Source organism: Xyrauchen texanus, unplaced genomic scaffold (genome assembly GCF_025860055.1).
Source record: "Xyrauchen texanus isolate HMW12.3.18 unplaced genomic scaffold, RBS_HiC_50CHRs HiC_scaffold_217, whole genome shotgun sequence".
NCBI lineage: Eukaryota > Metazoa > Chordata > Actinopteri > Cypriniformes > Catostomidae > Xyrauchen > Xyrauchen texanus.
The window spans coordinates 32,533-50,000 of NW_026266185.1; the positions used below are offsets into that span (position 1 = coordinate 32,533).

The 17,468-nt window shown below is 38.6% G+C and overlaps 1 protein-coding gene across 2 annotated transcripts in view; it reads left to right on the top strand.

The window, feature by feature from the left end:
* LOC127641883 (cohesin subunit SA-1-like) overlaps positions 1-13,952 on the top strand; it is a 29,526-nt gene extending 15,574 nt beyond the window's left edge. For both annotated transcript variants that reach the window (XM_052124700.1, XM_052124701.1), the window contains exons 2-34: positions 102-266; positions 552-669; positions 782-919; positions 1,049-1,145; positions 1,443-1,519; positions 1,603-1,807; positions 2,004-2,155; positions 2,258-2,331; positions 2,428-2,551; positions 2,704-2,802; positions 2,899-2,978; positions 3,091-3,198; positions 3,301-3,415; positions 3,528-3,645; positions 3,768-3,871; positions 3,956-4,048; positions 4,136-4,225; positions 4,434-4,637; positions 4,748-4,818; positions 4,935-5,022; positions 6,046-6,126; positions 6,254-6,346; positions 7,189-7,363; positions 8,524-8,663; positions 8,756-8,857; positions 8,953-9,101; positions 9,868-9,996; positions 10,692-10,900; positions 11,085-11,259; positions 11,527-11,640; positions 12,433-12,547; positions 12,718-12,798; positions 12,949-13,952. In XM_052124700.1, coding sequence (XP_051980660.1) covers positions 238-266; positions 552-669; positions 782-919; positions 1,049-1,145; positions 1,443-1,519; positions 1,603-1,807; positions 2,004-2,155; positions 2,258-2,331; positions 2,428-2,551; positions 2,704-2,802; positions 2,899-2,978; positions 3,091-3,198; positions 3,301-3,415; positions 3,528-3,645; positions 3,768-3,871; positions 3,956-4,048; positions 4,136-4,225; positions 4,434-4,637; positions 4,748-4,818; positions 4,935-5,022; positions 6,046-6,126; positions 6,254-6,346; positions 7,189-7,363; positions 8,524-8,663; positions 8,756-8,857; positions 8,953-9,101; positions 9,868-9,996; positions 10,692-10,900; positions 11,085-11,259; positions 11,527-11,640; positions 12,433-12,547; positions 12,718-12,798; positions 12,949-12,972 — 3,771 coding nt within the window. In that variant the 5' untranslated portion in view covers positions 102-237 and the 3' untranslated portion in view covers positions 12,973-13,952. The remainder of the gene's footprint in view (positions 1-101; positions 267-551; positions 670-781; positions 920-1,048; positions 1,146-1,442; positions 1,520-1,602; positions 1,808-2,003; positions 2,156-2,257; positions 2,332-2,427; positions 2,552-2,703; positions 2,803-2,898; positions 2,979-3,090; positions 3,199-3,300; positions 3,416-3,527; positions 3,646-3,767; positions 3,872-3,955; positions 4,049-4,135; positions 4,226-4,433; positions 4,638-4,747; positions 4,819-4,934; positions 5,023-6,045; positions 6,127-6,253; positions 6,347-7,188; positions 7,364-8,523; positions 8,664-8,755; positions 8,858-8,952; positions 9,102-9,867; positions 9,997-10,691; positions 10,901-11,084; positions 11,260-11,526; positions 11,641-12,432; positions 12,548-12,717; positions 12,799-12,948) is intronic.
* Positions 13,953-17,468: the final 3,516 nt, after the last annotated feature.

Sequence of the window (17,468 nt, forward strand, 5' to 3'; positions counted from 1 at the left end):
TAAAAGATCGCTTGCTTATTTAAACTGCTGTTTTTCTGTTTTACTTTACTTTCCCTTCCTATATCATCCTAATCAAGCATTTGTTTACTGTCCATTCTCAGGTTATGTGGTCTGAAACATTCTTGGCCTGAACTGAAGTGTTGTTATCGGGATCCTGTACTGTCATTTCAAACACGTTCGCGCATTTGCTGGGTGATACGTTTCTAGAAGTCCCCTCATTTTTTCAGTAGACCCAAAATGATCAACTCAGAATTTCCTGTATTACAGTAAGTAAAGCTTTGTAAATTATTTATGTAACCATTATGCAGTAGCACACTATGTTAAAGGAATAGTTTACCCAAATATAGTGTTTTTGGCCCCTTTACAGCTTAAACAGCCATAGTTAACTGTTGTTGTATGTAAAAGAGCTGTGAAAATATCCTTCAAAGTTCTCCTTTCTGTGTTCCACATTAAAAATAACACTATGTGTGTTTGATTTGGACAATTTTCTTTTTTGGGTCCTTTAATATATATTAAAAGGTGTTAATAAATATTTGCATTGCTCTGTGCAGGGACTCTTCAAATGATGGGCAGAGCGACACAGTGAGTCTTGGCATGAGCGTCAGTGAACTAGATGACTCTGGAGAAGGAAAAGGAAAGAAAAAGAGAGGCAGGCCTGGAAAACAAGGGGTAAGGCCAGCACTGCTGATCAAATCTTTTGCTTGTATTACTGTTAACCTAACGTGCGTGATGTCAAGCATTGTATTTGACACAGTGCTCTGTGATTGTTGGTTTTTACCAGGCAGCCAGTAAGAAGGCCCGGCGATCTCCAGTTGATAAAGGGGGCAGGAAGCCGAATGGAGTGGCATATCAGAATGGAGAGGGGATGGAACCAGGCACTCTGTTTGAGGTGGTCAAACAAGGCAAAAGTGCCATGCAGGTAAGATGAAGGATGTCCCCCTACACAAAGACATAAGTGTATTTTTTTTAATTATTATTATTATTATTTTTTTTGGCATATTTTATGTGTGATGTTTATTTTTATGATCATCCTCTTGATTATTTCCAGTGTGTCATTGATGACTGGATTGAATCGTACAAGCAAGACCGAGACATGGCACTCCTTGATCTTATTAACTTCTTCATTCACTGCTCTGGATGTAAAGGTAACTTGGATTTTATCTGTAAATGTAGATACTGTAAATATGTACACTACAGGTCTAAAGTTTAGGGTCCCTTACTCGTTCTTTTTTATTATTAATATTATTACTATTATTCACATTTTAGAATAATAATAAAGTCATCAAAACTATGGAATAACAGAAACGGAACTATGGGAATTATATTGTGATCATATATGTATCATGAGAAACATTTCAGTCAAGTGACTCCAAACTTTTGAAAGGCAGTGTAGGTATGATTCACAAATGTTTTTGTCTGATATTTATTCATGTGACTCACAGGTACTGTAAGGATCGAGATGTTCAGGAACATGCAGAATGCTGAAATTATAAGGAAAATGACAGAGGAGTTTGATGAGGTTTGTTGTTGATGTTTTTATTAGGTTTGTCAATAATGCAGTTTTATTGAGATTTGTCTAAACCTTTTCATTATCAAATCCAGGACAGCGGTGACTACCCTCTAACAATGACAGGGCCACAGTGGAAGAAATTCAGATATAACTTCTGCGAGTTCATCATGGTTCTGATCCGTCAGTGTCAGTACAGCATTATCTATGATGAGTACATGATGGACACGGTCATCTCTTTACTTACTGGGCTCTCAGACTCACAGGTCCGAGCCTTTAGACACACCAGCACGCTAGCAGGTCAGTCACTTTTGATGTTAAAGGAATATTCTGGGTTCAATACAAGTTAAGCTCAATGGACAGGCACTTACAATGGGGGGGTTAAGGCACTTTTTTTGGATTTTCTGTAAAGCTGCTTTGAACAATATGTATTGTAAGCACTATCCATATTGAATTTAATTTAACTGAAAAATTGTCTTGTGTCTTTCTGCTGCAGCCATGAAGCTGATGACGGCGCTGGTGAATGTCGCTCTAAACCTGAGCATTAACCAGGATAACACTCAGAGGCAGTACGAGGCGGAGCGGAATAAGGTTGCAGGGAAAAGAGCCAATGAGAAGCTGGAACTGCTGCTTGTGAAGAGGAAGGAGGTTGGGCGGTTACTTTTTTCCCCAGAAAAGTTTTGTGTTTGTCATCTGTCCATTGTCAGTCATATTTTTAATGTTTCCTTTCTTGTTTAATCTGGTTCCTAGCTTCAAGAAAACCAAGATGAGATTGAGAACATGATGAACTCGATCTTCAAGGGTATTTTTGTTCATCGTTACAGGCGAGTGGAATTAATACAAATAACACAACATTTTAAGTCACAATAACTTTTAGAAGAGGACTAAATTTCATGTTATGTTCCCTCGCTTGCTTTCAGGGACGCTATAGCAGAGATCAGAGCTATTTGCATAGAAGAGATTGGAGTTTGGATGAAGTTATACAGTGATGCCTTTCTCAATGACAGTTACTTGAAGTATGTGGGCTGGACGCTGCATGACAGAGTGAGAATATTTCCTTCCCTCTCTTAGTGTGTATTATATTTCCATTTGTCATAATAATTGAAGTCTTATGAACTCTTTGTTGCACAACAGACAATGGTAATAAAATGCAATTGTAATGTACAATTTAATAAATATAATTGTATCCTTTTCAGCAAGGTGAGGTTCGACTCAAATGTTTAAAAGCTCTTCAGACCCTCTACACCAACAGAGAGCTTTTCCCCAAGCTTGAGCTCTTCACCAATCGTTTTAAGGTAGCATAAACGCTACAAACCAGAATTGTATTTTATTACAATGTTAGTGCTTTACATAGTTTCTGTAATGTTATGATGTAACTTTCTGTCTATCAGGACCGTATTGTGTCTATGACGCTGGATAAAGAGTATGATGTAGCTGTAGAGGCCATACGGCTTGTAACTTTGATTCTGCAGTAAGTATTTCTGTTTACATCTCTACTTTTCTTGCTCTCTATGTCATTTATATCTGACCTCATCCCTCCTGTCTTTCTAACTTCTCTTAATCTTTCTCGTCTCCGCCTATAGTGATAGTGAGGATGCGCTATCTAACGAAGACTGTGAAAATGTCTACCATCTAGTCTATTCGGCTCATCGTCCTGTTGCCGTGGCAGCTGGAGAGTTCCTCCACAGGAAGTGAGATGAATGAACAGCTGTGTGTTTTGCTGCTTTAACATAATGTAAACACAGCAATGTGATTCCTATGATTCCATGTTGTTTTGTGTTGTCTGGCTGCAGGTTGTTCAGCAGGCATGATCCTCAGGCTGAAGAGGCTTTGGCAAAGAGACGAGGCAGAAACAGCCCCAATGGAAATCTGATCAGGATGCTGGTGCTTTTCTTCCTGGAGAGTGAGGTTGGAAATTTTTTTTACACCCTTTATTCATCAAACATTTACTGTATTTACATTTTAAAAAAATGTTTAATGTATTTTTTATAACCATCTTGAGTCTTCCTGTGTGTTTTAGCTCCACGAACATGCAGCATACCTGGTAGACAGTCTTTGGGAAAGCTCACAGGATCTGCTGAAAGACTGGGATTGCATGGTAGAGCTCCTCCTGGAGGACCCTGGGCAGGGGGAAGAGGGTACAGCACCCCACAGTGCTTCACTTTTTAGTTCTCAGTTCAAGATCTTTCTAGATGCATTTACCTTGTAGCTCTTTCCTTAGTTTCTCATGAGTACTTTATGGCTGTGGGTTTTGTTTTAGTGCTTGGAGACAGACATGAGAGTGCACTGATCGAGCTCATGGTCTGCACCATCAAACAGGCAGCTGAAGCTCATCCTCCTGTGGGCAGAGGAACAGGAAAGAGGGTATGAGTTGAGTTGTGGAATTGGCCATCACCAAAGAAATATTATAGTTTAATGGCTTCATGCTGTTTTTCCTGTTTCTTTCAGGTCCTCACTGCCAAAGAGAAGAAAACGCAGATCGATGATAAGAACAGACTAACTGAGCACTTGATTGTTGCTCTTCCAATGCTACTGTCAAAGGTAAAAGAAGCATAGTCTAACTTTAGCAATGAGAGTAGAGGTAATGTATGAAAACATGCTTTATATTCCTCCGGCTTCTAATTTCAGTACCAGGCTGATGCTGAAAAGGTTGCGAACCTCCTGCAGATCCCTCAGTACTTTGATCTTGAGGTCTACAGTTCAGGGCGAATGGAAAAGGTCTGTCATTACACACCCCAACTGAATCTGCAACTTTGAAGATCTCTATCAATAAATGCCTATGACTTGCACTGTAATGTAACTTAGAATGTAGACATTCTAAGTTCTAATTCGGTGAAGTGTTGATATCTTTTTCTTGTCTTTCGCTCTCTCTCTAACTCCGTTTTCTCCCAAACCTTATTCCTACCTCTTTCCTGGCAATATTTAGCATCTGGATGCCCTGCTGAAGCAGATCCGGGTGGTGGTGGAGAAGCAAACAGAATCGGAGGTACTCGAGGCGTGCAGCAAGACCTACAGCATCTTATGCAGCGAGGAGTACACCATCATGAATCGTGTAGACATTGCTCGCAGCCAGCTCATCGATGAGCTCACAGACAAATTCGGTCACTCTGTGGAAGACCTGCTACAGGAGGTGAAAAAAAACTTGATTTCAGAGCTTTTCCTCTCATTTGTGAAAACTGGGGGAATAGCTTATAGGCATTTGAAACAGTTGTGTTGAAAAGTGTCTGTCTTTTCTTCAAGGGTGATGAAGCAGATGACGATGATATTTACAATGTTCTTTCAACGTTAAAGAAGCTCACTGCTTTCCATAAGTAAGAAAGCAACACTTTTGTCTTTCTACTGGTAATGCAGAGTTTGTGTCTGTCTACAGTGTGTGTGTGTGTGTGTGTGTGTGCTGTACCTCAGGTTTGTTTTGCATGCTTTGCAGTGCACATGACCTTACAAAGTGGGACCTTTTCAAAAACTGCTATCGATTATTGAAGATGGGGATTGAACAAGGCTCCATGCCAGAGCAGGTAAATGTTAGGATCTTTTTGTTTTTTCTTCTTTTTTCTCCTCTCCCTTTTCTCCCCAATTTGGAATGCCCTATACCCAATGCACTCTAAGTCCTCGTGGTGGCGTAGTAACTTGCCTCAATCTGGGTGGCGGAGGACGAATCTCAATTGCCTCCACGTCTGAAACTGTGAATCCGCTTATCTTATCACGTGGCTTGTTGAGCACATTACAGCGGAGACATAGTGCATGTGGAACCACATTATACTGACCATGAGTAGGTTACCCCATGTGACTCTACCCTCCCTAGCAACCGGGCATATTTGGTTGCTTAAAAGACATGGCTTGAGTCACTCAGCACGTCCTGGATTCAAACTCGTGACTCCAGGGGTGGTAGTCTGCGTCTTTACTCGCTGAGCTACCCAGGCCCCCAACGTTTGGATCTTTAGATATTTAGACCATAAGTTTCTTACTTTTTTAAATTTAAATAAAGTGGTGTGAGTAGGCCTGTCATGATTATTAAATAATCGTCTGAATATTGTGCACTTTAAATTCAAATCATATTTTACTGTCCAAATAAGGGAATGAATGGCACATTTTAGTGTCTCATTCAATTAAACAACTACCGTCTAACTGAGCCGCACCGTGGGATTGCACTGAGTGCAGTTCATGAAGATTGTGAAAAGATTAACCACTTCGGAACTGGTTATGAAGCACTGTGATGCATGTGCCGTCTGCGGAGGTTCGCACCAATCTCCCTTGAAAATATAAAAAAGGATTTTAGTGAATGCAAAGCTCTCCGGTTTTACTTGAATTTAACGTTTGTGTAATGGCCAGTGTTATTTGTCATGGATTCATACACACAGTGTTAATGACACGCAGTGACACACAGGAGCCCTAAATTAAATATAAAAATTCACAAACATGGGTAACATAGAAACCTGGCAATATATAAAAATAACAAAGTTATTACATATTATGCAACGGCTCTTTTTATCACAACACACTACCCAAATAATGCATACATTTTCCTTTGTTGTGTTCAGATTGCTGTCCAGGCTCTGCAGTGCTCTCATTACTCCATCCTGTGGCAACTGGTGAAAATTACTGAAGGAGATCCAGCAAAGGTGCAACAAACACTTTACTGCAAATAAATTCATCATATAACATCGTTCACAAGTTCTGTTTATTTGCATTCTTTTAAAAATTGGCGATATTCTAAGACATAAATTCCTTTGTGTGTTTCTTTGGCAGGATGATTTTGTGGCATTAAGAAGAGTGGTGAAGTCTTTCCTAGCAGTTTGCCAACAGTGCCTGTCTAATGTGAACACTCCTGTCAAAGAGCAGGTGAGGTGGAAATAATTTTTTGTTTGTTTGTTGCCTTGCTAATAAATCAGTTGTATAATGTATGGAATCCATTTAATAGCCATTCACAGCGAGTTAGAAAATCTATCTAACTCCAAGAGTAAAGTGGAGTCCACATCACAGCTAATAACAATAACAACAGCTATTTTTTTATGTTTTTATTTATATATGTTTTCAACAGGTGAACGATAAAAACATTAACATCCAATCAAAATCCTTCCAACTTTAAGGGGCTCAGCCGCAACATGCGCTCATCTTCAAAATAACACATTCCAACACCAGATCGCCACTTATTACACACACACAAATGAAATGAAAACTTCTGCTCAAGAACCGACAATATTTCCTCTGCATTATTTTTCAGTGTTATCGAAATTGATAATAAAAAGCTAAATCAAGCTGGTAGCATAACATTTTCTCAGGTATCCAGCAGTAATGTTGACCACATTGTCTTGTTTCCTTTGAATTTGTAGCTGTCTGTTTCTCTTTTGGTTTCCTTTGCGAAATGTAGAACAGTAGCAGTTCATCTACATCAGTTTTCTTGACCGTGACAAAGGCAGAGTGCGCTTAGAATAAACGTAACATAATTGTCTGTTGGCGTGGATGCTAATACAGTTATAGATAGTTCTTGGTGTGAATAGGACTTTATCAATATAACTCACAAACTCACAAACAAACATGTCATTAAGTGCATTCATATAATGATGCTGTGGCTATTTTTGTATCTTACATTTCAAATGCAAAGATTTCAAACCTTACCTCATGTTTCCACAAGTCATTTTATTGGTTTTAGAAGCAGGTGTTTCTCTGTTGTATCTCCACAGGCATTCATGTTGCTGTGTGACCTCCTGATGATCTTCAGTCACCAGTTGATCACAGGTGGTCGAGATGCTCTGCAGCCATTGGTCTTCAATCCAGACAGCACTCTGCAAAACGAGCTGCTCAACTTTGTCCTGGATCATGTGTTTATTGACCAGGATGATGAAAATCAGAGCATGGGTGTGTGTCTGTCCCCACACACTTCAACCTTTTGCTGAACCATCCTGAGATAGGCAGTGAATTAATGCAAAATTGATTTGAGTATTTCTTAAAAATGACATTCATGCATGTTCGGGTATATCACAATATTTCACAAAAATCAGTAAACCCCATAATCAAAAAATATGAAAACGTTTGAGCTATCTATTGGCTCTTTATGGTCTAATGTCACAAACCCTTTACTACCCTACAATTTCAGTGTTTCTGTTGATCAGCCCCTGTTTGGGACAAAAAACACTCAAACACTGTTAAATTGGGCTGAACAATTAAACCTTTTTTAAATGTGCTCTATAAATAATAAGGTGGTAACACTTTCAGTGAAGATCATATACATGCATTTTAATGCATTCGAAAAGTCTCCTATAGTATGTTGTAACATCTCATAAATAATTGTAACCATGATTATAATATTTGCCTATTCATAGTTGTATCTTATAATATAATGCATTATAACATGACCAACATCACATTTTATCTGTAGATGTGTATATATTTGTATTAATGCAATTAATCGCAATGCCCCCAGAATGTAATGAGGAAGGTTCCTGAGAAATGCAAGCTTGTAGTACCACCTATTTAATCCAGAGGGCAGTAAGTGAAACTTCAGCTGCTTGGTAACGCGCAGTTTATACAGTGAAGAAAACAACCTTCAGCTGCAGAACAACGCAAACATGCTTTAAGTTCTTGCATTCAAAACACTTGATGGAGCGCAAATCTGAACTAGGAGATCTCAAGATGTGTTCTAAGTATTAAACTATATTTAACTTGACACAGTGACCTAAAACATTTATGTTTATGATGCAACGCACCCGAGACGCTACACATGCATGTCTGACGCAAGTGTACATTGACGTGTCCTTAAACAAGCCATCATAATAAATCTCCAACTGATTGACAAATTCACTTGTGAAATGGATATCTGCATTTCACTTTATAATGCACTTTAATATGCATTATTAATATGGGCTTCATAGAAAGTGTTACCAAAACTGTTGATGCTGGTGTTGACAAAATACTAAATCCTAATTCTAAAATGCAATGCTGAAATAAAACAAACAATTCAACATGATGGCTCTTAAACCTATTCAAACTAAGGTTTATGCAGTGTCTGTTTCTTTCAGAGGGTGAAGAGGAGGATGAAGCCAATAAGATAGAGGCTCTTCATAAGAGAAGGAATCTGTTGGCCGCCTTCTGCAAACTCATCATCTATGATATAGTGGACATGCCATCCGCTGCTGACATTTTCAAACAATACATGAAAGTACGAGAAAATCCATGCCATTAATTTAAAGCACCCAAATCTGTACAGTGCTGGTTTAAAAGTTATTCATGAGGCTGCTATTCATTTTTCAGTATTACAATGACTATGGAGACATCATCAAAGAAACCTTGAGTAAGACCAGACAGATGGACAAGATCCAGTGTGCAAAGACCCTTATCCTCAGCTTGCAGCAGGTAAGGAATTTATTTTTGCTGTTAATTTTAGAGTTTTTGCTCCAAGTCACTTTCTTTCTTGCTTCCTCAACTTTAAAATGTTTCCCTTTTTGCAGCTCTTTAATGAGCTGATCCAGGACCAGGGACCCAGCCTGGACCGTACATCTTCTCATGTCAGTGGCATTAAGGAGCTGGCTCGCCGCTTTGCACTTACATTTGGGCTGGACCAGATCAAAACCAGGGAGGCTGTGGCCACATTGCACAAGTAAGAAGATCTGCAGTCTTTTTATTTTTTCTCACCAAATTGGAAATCCCAATTCCAAATGCGCTGTAAGTTCTCGTGGTGGCATAGTGACTCAATCCGGGTGGCGGAGGGCGAATCTCAGTTGCCTCTGCGTCTGAAACCGTCAATCCACGCATCTTATCATGTGGCTTGTTGAGTGTGTTACCGTGGAGACGTAGTGCATGGAGAGGCCCACGCTATTCTCCATGGCATCCATGCACATCTCGCCATGTGCCCCACCAAGAGCGAGAACCACACATTATAGCAACCACGAGGAGGTTACCCCATAAGTCTCTACCCTCCCTAGCAACTCCCCGGGCCAAATTGGTTGCTTCGGAGACCTGGCTGGAGTCACTCGGCATGCCCTGGATTTGAACTCGAAACTCCAGTGGTGGTAGTCAATACTCTGTAAGCTACCCGGGCCCCACAGATCCGCAGTCTTGAACATTACTTTAGACTTTATATCTGAAGAATTGTAAGTCTGATCTAAAGCAAGCATCACTCCTGCATCATTCTGGCAAATATTTGCACATGTAAGAACCAATAATCTAGGTTTAAATACATTTTATTATTTGATTTATAGGCGCCCTACATGACACTAAAGGACACCTTACAAGAAAACAATAACATTAAACAACAATTAATCATTATTTCAGTGAGAACAGACATAATACAAACACAAAAGCAATCACATAAAACATGAACTTTTGATTAAAACCTAATGTGTAATATCTTGGAACTACCTCAGGGATGGAATAGAGTTCGCCTTCAAGGTCCCGAATCCAAAAGGACCGGAGTACCCACCGCCAAATCTGGCCTTCCTGGAGGTTCTTTGTGAGTTCTCCTCCAAACTTCTACGGCAGGACAAAAGGACTGTGTAAGTACAGGATTTTTTTTTATTTCAAATAGTATCTACTAAATTGTTGAAATTAAAACTGTTTGTAGTCTGTTTATGCATTTACACTCATCTAGCACTTTATTTGGTACACCTACATATTGATGCAAGTATCTAATCAGCCAATCATGTGGCAGCAGTGTGCAATGCATAAAATAATGCATATATGGGCCAGGAGCTTCAGGTAATGTTCAAATCAATCATCAAAATGGGAAAAATATATGATCTCGGTTATTTTGACTGTGGCATGATTGTTGGTGCCAGACATTCTGGTTTGAATATTTCTGTAATTGCTGATCTTCTGGGATTTTCAAACACAACAGTCTCTTGAGTTTACTCCGAATGGTGCCAAAAACAAAAAACATCCAGTGAGTGGCAGTTCTGCAGACAGAAATGCCTTGTTGATGAGAGAGGTCAACGGAGAATGACCAGACTGGTTCGAGCTGACAGAAAGGCTATGACAACTCTGATAACCACACCGTACAATTGTAGTGCGCAGAATAGCATCTCAGAATGCACAATATTTCGAACCTTGAGGCAGATGGGCTACAACAGCAGAAGACCACGTCAAGCACTTTATTAGGACCTTAGTGTTTCTAATAAAGTGTTTAGTGAGTGTATAGGTCAGTTTGTTATGGTGTGATTGATTCCCTCTGTACAATCTATTTCCGCTGCAGTCATTCCTACCTGGAGAAGTTTATGACAGAGTACATGATGGAAAGAAGAGAGGACGTCTGGCTGCCTCTCATTGCATACAGGAACTCCCTGCTGACGGGTGGAGATGACGACCGCCTCTCAGTCACCACTGGCGGCAGCATGAGCAGCAAAGCCAGCACAGTCCGCAGCAAAAGAGGGCGACAGCCACAGCAAAAAAGACGCCCAGAGGGTAGAATCAATTTGTATCTTATTAAAACAAATGCATTCAAATGAATTGTTCTTTTTACAACACATCAGTAAACATACTGGCTGTAATATAGCATCTTATTTCCTCGAGTCTCACCTCACAGAGTTGTAATCTTTTGAGAGGAATCTGATTGGTCCTTAACAGTTGTTTTTGCTTCATGTGACAGAGGAGAGCATTGACAGCTCGTGGGTGATGCGCAATGACACTCTCCAGACTCCAGGGGGCCTCCTCACCCCACAGCTCACATCCACGGTCCTCAGAGAGAACCCCAGACAGGCAGCAGAACACATCCCAGACCAAGACTCATCAGAACCAGGCTCCGAACCAGACTACTTGCACAAGTATTGAATTAGAGCTTTAAAAAAACTATTGTTGAGTATTTTTGGGGGCTACGGTCCAGTGACCATTAGACTTACTGTTGCATAACACTATATATTTTTTAGTCCCAGATTTTTTTTAAAACATTAAAATACAAACAATTTGTATGTCATTTAATTAGCAAAAGGAAGATAGTCAGGATCCAATGTTTATTCTTACATAATTTTTGCACCTCCTGAAAACATTTTCTAACTGCTCCTATGTGCCATGTCTTGTACCCTCACTATCAGTCCTCAGATGCAGATGTCCTGGTTGGATCAGCAGAAGATGGAAGAGGTGAACAGAAAAGAGAGAGGAGGGATGAACTACATGAAATCACGCAGTGGTGGAGTGAGACAGCAAGTGTACGTACTCGCACTGACATCTCAGAAAACTCATGTGTTAATCATCAAGAGGTTGCATGTTAAGTAGTATGCTACTTCATTGTATAGTTAATCACCAATGATTGTTCAGTGAGGTAGTTCAAGCAGTCCCATCAGTACCAAGAGATTTGAGAACATTAGCCGAGTTCTCACGATCAGGCCAGGGCTATCAACTGGTCAGCTGGAGCCAGTTGCCTCTTATCTCGAGCCATGATGCCAAAATGTATCTGCATTATCACCATTGGGCAAATAGTCCCACAACTTTACCATAAATCCTGCCCTTAATACACTGCCCTGGTGTCAGCGTCATACACCCCACCCATTTCACTAGCAAGAGGGAAGCTCAAGCTGAGTCTGGAGACTAGCTAGCCCTTGTAATAAACATAGTGAAGACTGAAGCTGCCGTTTGTTTGCTGTCTTGTTTTGGTCTTTGCTTGGTGGAAAGCAAGACCTGACTCAGCGAAACTCTGCTTTTAACATTGACCCCGCCTCAATCCCCAGTTGTTCTTCTTTGACCCAAGGGTAATCACCAGGCCAAAGGCACTTAGCCGCTGACTCCAAGAAAGCCCAGAGGAGGCATGATGAAGCCCAAAAAAGTGACAGTGGGAATGCAACTGGCCCTGGCCCCTATTAGCACACCCACATTTGTCCCGGTGGTGGAAACGCTGCCATTGAATTCTGACCATTGTCAATGAATAATGCCTGATCAGTAAGTTAGAAAAGTAATTGATTGTATTTATCAGACCTTTGATCTTGAGATATCATTTCATTCAGGCGAGGTCTAATGGAAGATGATGCTGAGCCCATTTTTGAGGATGTAATGATGTCATCACGTGGTCAGCTAGAGGACATGAACGAGGAATTTGAGGATACCATGGTGATAGATCTGGTAAGACTTTGCTGATGTGCTGATCTCTGCTATGAAGGTTCTTCAGGGTGTTTTTTTTTATGTTTCTGGCAACCATCATGACCATGTCATAATACAACATATGTTCATCTGTTAGATTTGGATATTTGAAGATATATAATTCTTGCTCTTCTGGCCTTTCCACTTTTTAGCCAGCATCAAGGAACCGGAGAGAGAGAGCCGAACTCAGACCAGACTTTTTTGACTCTACAGCCATAATGGAAGATGATCCTGTAAGGGCACTTGACTGATAACCTCACTTATTTAAAAAAAATTAATTTGCTTAATTTGAGCATTTATTTATTAATTGATTTTGTATGATGCCTTTGGTGCTATTGAGAAGGAAACACTAATTATTTTATTTTGTTTACTTCCTCTAATAGGGATTTGGAATGCAGATGTTTTGAGAGATTACAACCTCTAGGGGTTACTACAACCAGCAATCAACAAGAATCACATCATACATTTTTATTTTGTGCTTTAATAGACGTTTCACTCCACTGTACACAAGCATGTGAGCTTCCTCTCTTGGTTTTGTGAATTTGGTCGAGCCATAAACTCATTGTGAACATTTCCTGTTAGAATTTCCTTAAATTAATAAAGACAAAGAGAGTCTTAAAATCTACAATCTGCTCACTTTTTAATAGTGATAACATTTCTGCAGTAGCAGCTTTCAGCAACATCTCAGCAGTATTGGTTTCTCCCTATAGTTTCTTTATTTTATTTTCATCATTCATTGATTTCTTCAAGCAAATGCTGTTTTATCAGAAATTGTTCAGATAAATGTTTACGACACTTCGTGACTCATTACGTTCTAGTTACTTTTAAGATTTAATCACCAATCCATGTTGCAGCTTTGTTCAGGGTGAATTTAAAGAAGCCATGTTGAGGCCGTAATCATTTTATCCAGATGTCCGGTTGCTCTTTATGCACCCAACTTGTACAATATTAAATATGATAACATCAGTTTGATGAAAGCCAACTTTTGTTTGGAAAAACTACTAAAACTTTTATGTAACAATGTTCATACAAGTTATTTTGAAGGAAATTATAGTTGTATTCTGTAATTCAGACACACTGGTTATGTGTTTTTAGACAAGTCTGTTGTTAAATATCTTGTTCTCATTTTAAAGACATGTTTACCTCCTGTTTAGATTCTGCTCAGTGATTTACCTTTTTACTGTGCATTTGTGGACACGTTGTAGCTTTCACACAAAGCTGTGAATATTATTGACCGTTCAATGGGCTTTTGCGTTCATCTGAAAATCCACACGGCAGGTTTTTATAGAGCCTGTATGGAATTGGAAGAGTGATGTCAGAACCCTTGTTTAGAACGGTGCTTTAGATACTATTCTGTTTTAAGACTCCAATCAAACAGTGGGATTGTCGTTATTTTAACCTTTTCACTGTTCAAACTTTGCTTCTTTTTTTTTTAAGAAATGTTTAAATAAAAGTATTTAAAAGTATGATTGTTATATGATTGTTGTTACAAAAGATCTAATAGTTTAATAAGGTAGTCAGCTCGCCACATAATTATTCTATCAAGCAATATTAAAGATGTAATTGTATTACTGGTTTTCAGGACGGCAATTCTCATTTTAACTACATATCGTTTAAAGAGACTATACCATTTTTATACATTGTGATGTCATAGTGATTGAGCTTCTACAGCATGATAAATACTGCAGGCATTAGATGGCTCAGTTAAAACTCAAAATTGCTCTGATTCCAAATGTAACATAGGTAATGTTTAGAAGTTCATGAGTGCTTTAGATGTGCCAGCTGTATTCACAATTAAAAATACAAATCCCTTGTTGCAATATAAAATATCCTTAAGTTTTTAAAGATTTCCTTTTTTCATTGGTGTACCCAAAGTTAAAGGATAATATCTCTAGAAAAACAAAACGAGGGTCAAGTGTTTATCATTGTAAAGAAAAATTCAAATATTTAAATTATATAGATTATTAAATTCTAAGACGCTCATCCTAAGAAACTGCTGAAAAATCAGACAAAATTACCTTTTATTCTTATTTTTCTGATTGAGATATATATATATATATATATGTATGTGTGTGTGTGTGTATATTAGGGTGTAAAAAGGTAGCACTTTTGTTCCCAATCATGTCCACCTGTACGTGAGTATCAATTTTGTGTTGATACGACACAGCAATCAAAAGTTAAAGCATCACAAAAATTATTTATCCTAGTGTCCAAAAACGTCTCCAAAAAAAATAAAAAAAACAACTGTACATATGAACCAATTACAAATTCAAATACAACAACCACTAAAAGCATGCAGGCATGAGTAACTACATCTCATTCACTTCCACTGTCATTTAAGCCATCATTGAGTCTGTGTCATGTACTTCACTCCATCTAGTGGTGGTCAGATGTAATTACAGTGAACGATCCTCTCTGCCCATATTTGGATGACTTCCACCTCTGGTTTCTGCGATCTGAATCCTAATACAATTGGTTTAGTATTCCATTGTGCTGGACAATGTACTACATTGTTTCCAATAAAGTAATTTGATCCAGGAAAGCCAATGTGTTTTTAGCCAGATAGCACATTATGTGCTGTGTACACATTGTGCTTCATGTGGATAATCTAATGATCTATGAATCTGATTACGTTGTGTGTGGGCTTGTTTTAAAGATAATCACCACCTCTAAGTAATGGTATGTGCTATTTTATGTTCTGTTTATTTTTCATGAAGTCAAGCAAAAATGTTGCAAATAAGCAACACCTGTTTACATGTAACATGTATGTCAAATACATATACTTAGCTATTACTAAGTACACTGGCTGGCCCAAAAAAAGTTGCATAATCGAATATTTTGTTGGACCGCCTTTAGATTTTATTATGCCGTGCATTCGTCGTGGCATTGTTTCGACAACCTAATGCAACGTCACAATGTTTATTTTCATCCAGAGTTGCATACATTTTTGGCCGAGATCTTGTATTGATCATTGGAGTGTCGATCCGCTGTGTAAATTCTTCTCCATTACATCCTAAAGACTTTCAATGGGGTTAAGTTCAGGACTCTGTGGTGGCCAATTCATGTGTGAAAATGATTCCTCAATCTCCCTGAACCACTCTTTCACAATTTGAGCTGATGAATCTTGGGATTGTCATCCTGGAATATGCCTGTGCCATCAGGGGGAAAATAAATCCTTTGATGGGAAAACCTGGTCATTCAGTACATTCTGGTAGTCAGCTGACTTCATTTTATTGCCACATAATATTGATGAGTCTATCTGACCAATTGAAGCAACCCCAGATCATAACACTGCCTCCAGAGGCTTGTACATTGGTCACTATACATGAAGGGTACATCGCTTCATGCGCTTCCCTCCTTACCCTGATGCGCCCATTGCTTTGGAATAGGTTAAATCTGGACTCATCAGACCACATTACCTTTTTCCATTGCTCCACAGTCCAACCTTAATGCTCCCTGACAAATTAAAGTAGATTTTTCCAATAAGCCTCACTAACAAGTGGCATTCTTGTTGCCACACAGCTGTTTAGTCCCAATTCTGTAAGTTCTCATCACACTGTGAGTGTGGAAATGCTCTTATTTTCACTATTAAACAGCCGTGAGTTCTACTGTCGATTTATTACAATGTGACGTTTTAGTTATCTCCGATCACGATCATTCAAGATTTTTTTCCGACCACATTTCTTCTGCGAAGCTGATTTTCATCACTATCCTTTCAGGTTTTAATAATGCGTTGGACAGTTCTTAACCCAAATCCCGTGATTTCAGCAATCTCATTTTTTTCTTTGCTTGATTCAGGCCAATAATTTCACCATTCTGAAACACAGTAACATCTTTTCCACGACCACGGGATACGTCTTCAGACATGGTTGTTTAAGAAATGAGAAGCTTCACACTGCATCAGTTAAGGTTAAAAGAATTTGTAACACTGTTCGGTCGGCAATGGAGGAATCGGGAGACAGCGAAGCGGGTTTGAGATTTGTCCTCCAACACCCGGATTGTGGCGAGTCACTATGCCACCACAAGGATTTTTGAGAATTGGGCATTCCAAATTGTGGGGAAAAGGGGAGGGGAAATAAACTGAATACTTCTGATTTGTCTGCAAATTTCAAAGCAATGGTTCAGTTTTGGTCATAATGCCTACATGCATTGTAAAGTACAGCTTTTTCAAACGATGCCTATTTTGTGTTGGTCAAGACTGTATTTAGTAATATTTTTATTTATCTTTTCTTTTCGCAGGTGGGCTCATCCGAGCTCAAAGGGATAAACTCATGAAAAAGTTCATTTTGATGACTAAAAGAGATCGTAAACTTGACAGTTGGTGTTAGATTAACATATTTCAGTTGTGTTTGTTATTATAATATATCTGCTTAATGCATTATTGTTTTTGTTTAGGGTACCCTATTACTTTTTCAAAATATTAATTATTCAAAACTCCCTGTTCAGCTCTGAGAGCTGTGCCTTTGAGATTTCATTTATATATATATATATATATATATATATATATATATATATATATATATATATATATATATATATATTGGCTCGTCCGTTCTTTTCTTTAAAATAAATAAATAAATAATCTGTGCCACAGTGAGGCTCTTAAAATGGAAGTGAATGGGCCAATCCGTAAATGTTAAAATAATGTTTCAAAAGTATAACCATAGCACATAAACAATAGAGTTAACAAGATTTTAGTGTGATCTTTTCTGTGTAAAATTATAGCCAATTTTACAACTTTGTTGTTATGAGGAAGTCAGCAAACCCAAAACCGTCTGTAAAAATGACGATTCATAAAACTTTACAGTTAAATAATACATGAGTTTTAACAGAAGAATTAAGGTAAGTGCGTTTATAAAATTATAAGCTTCACTTTTCTGCCTTTAAACCCTCAAAAAAAAAA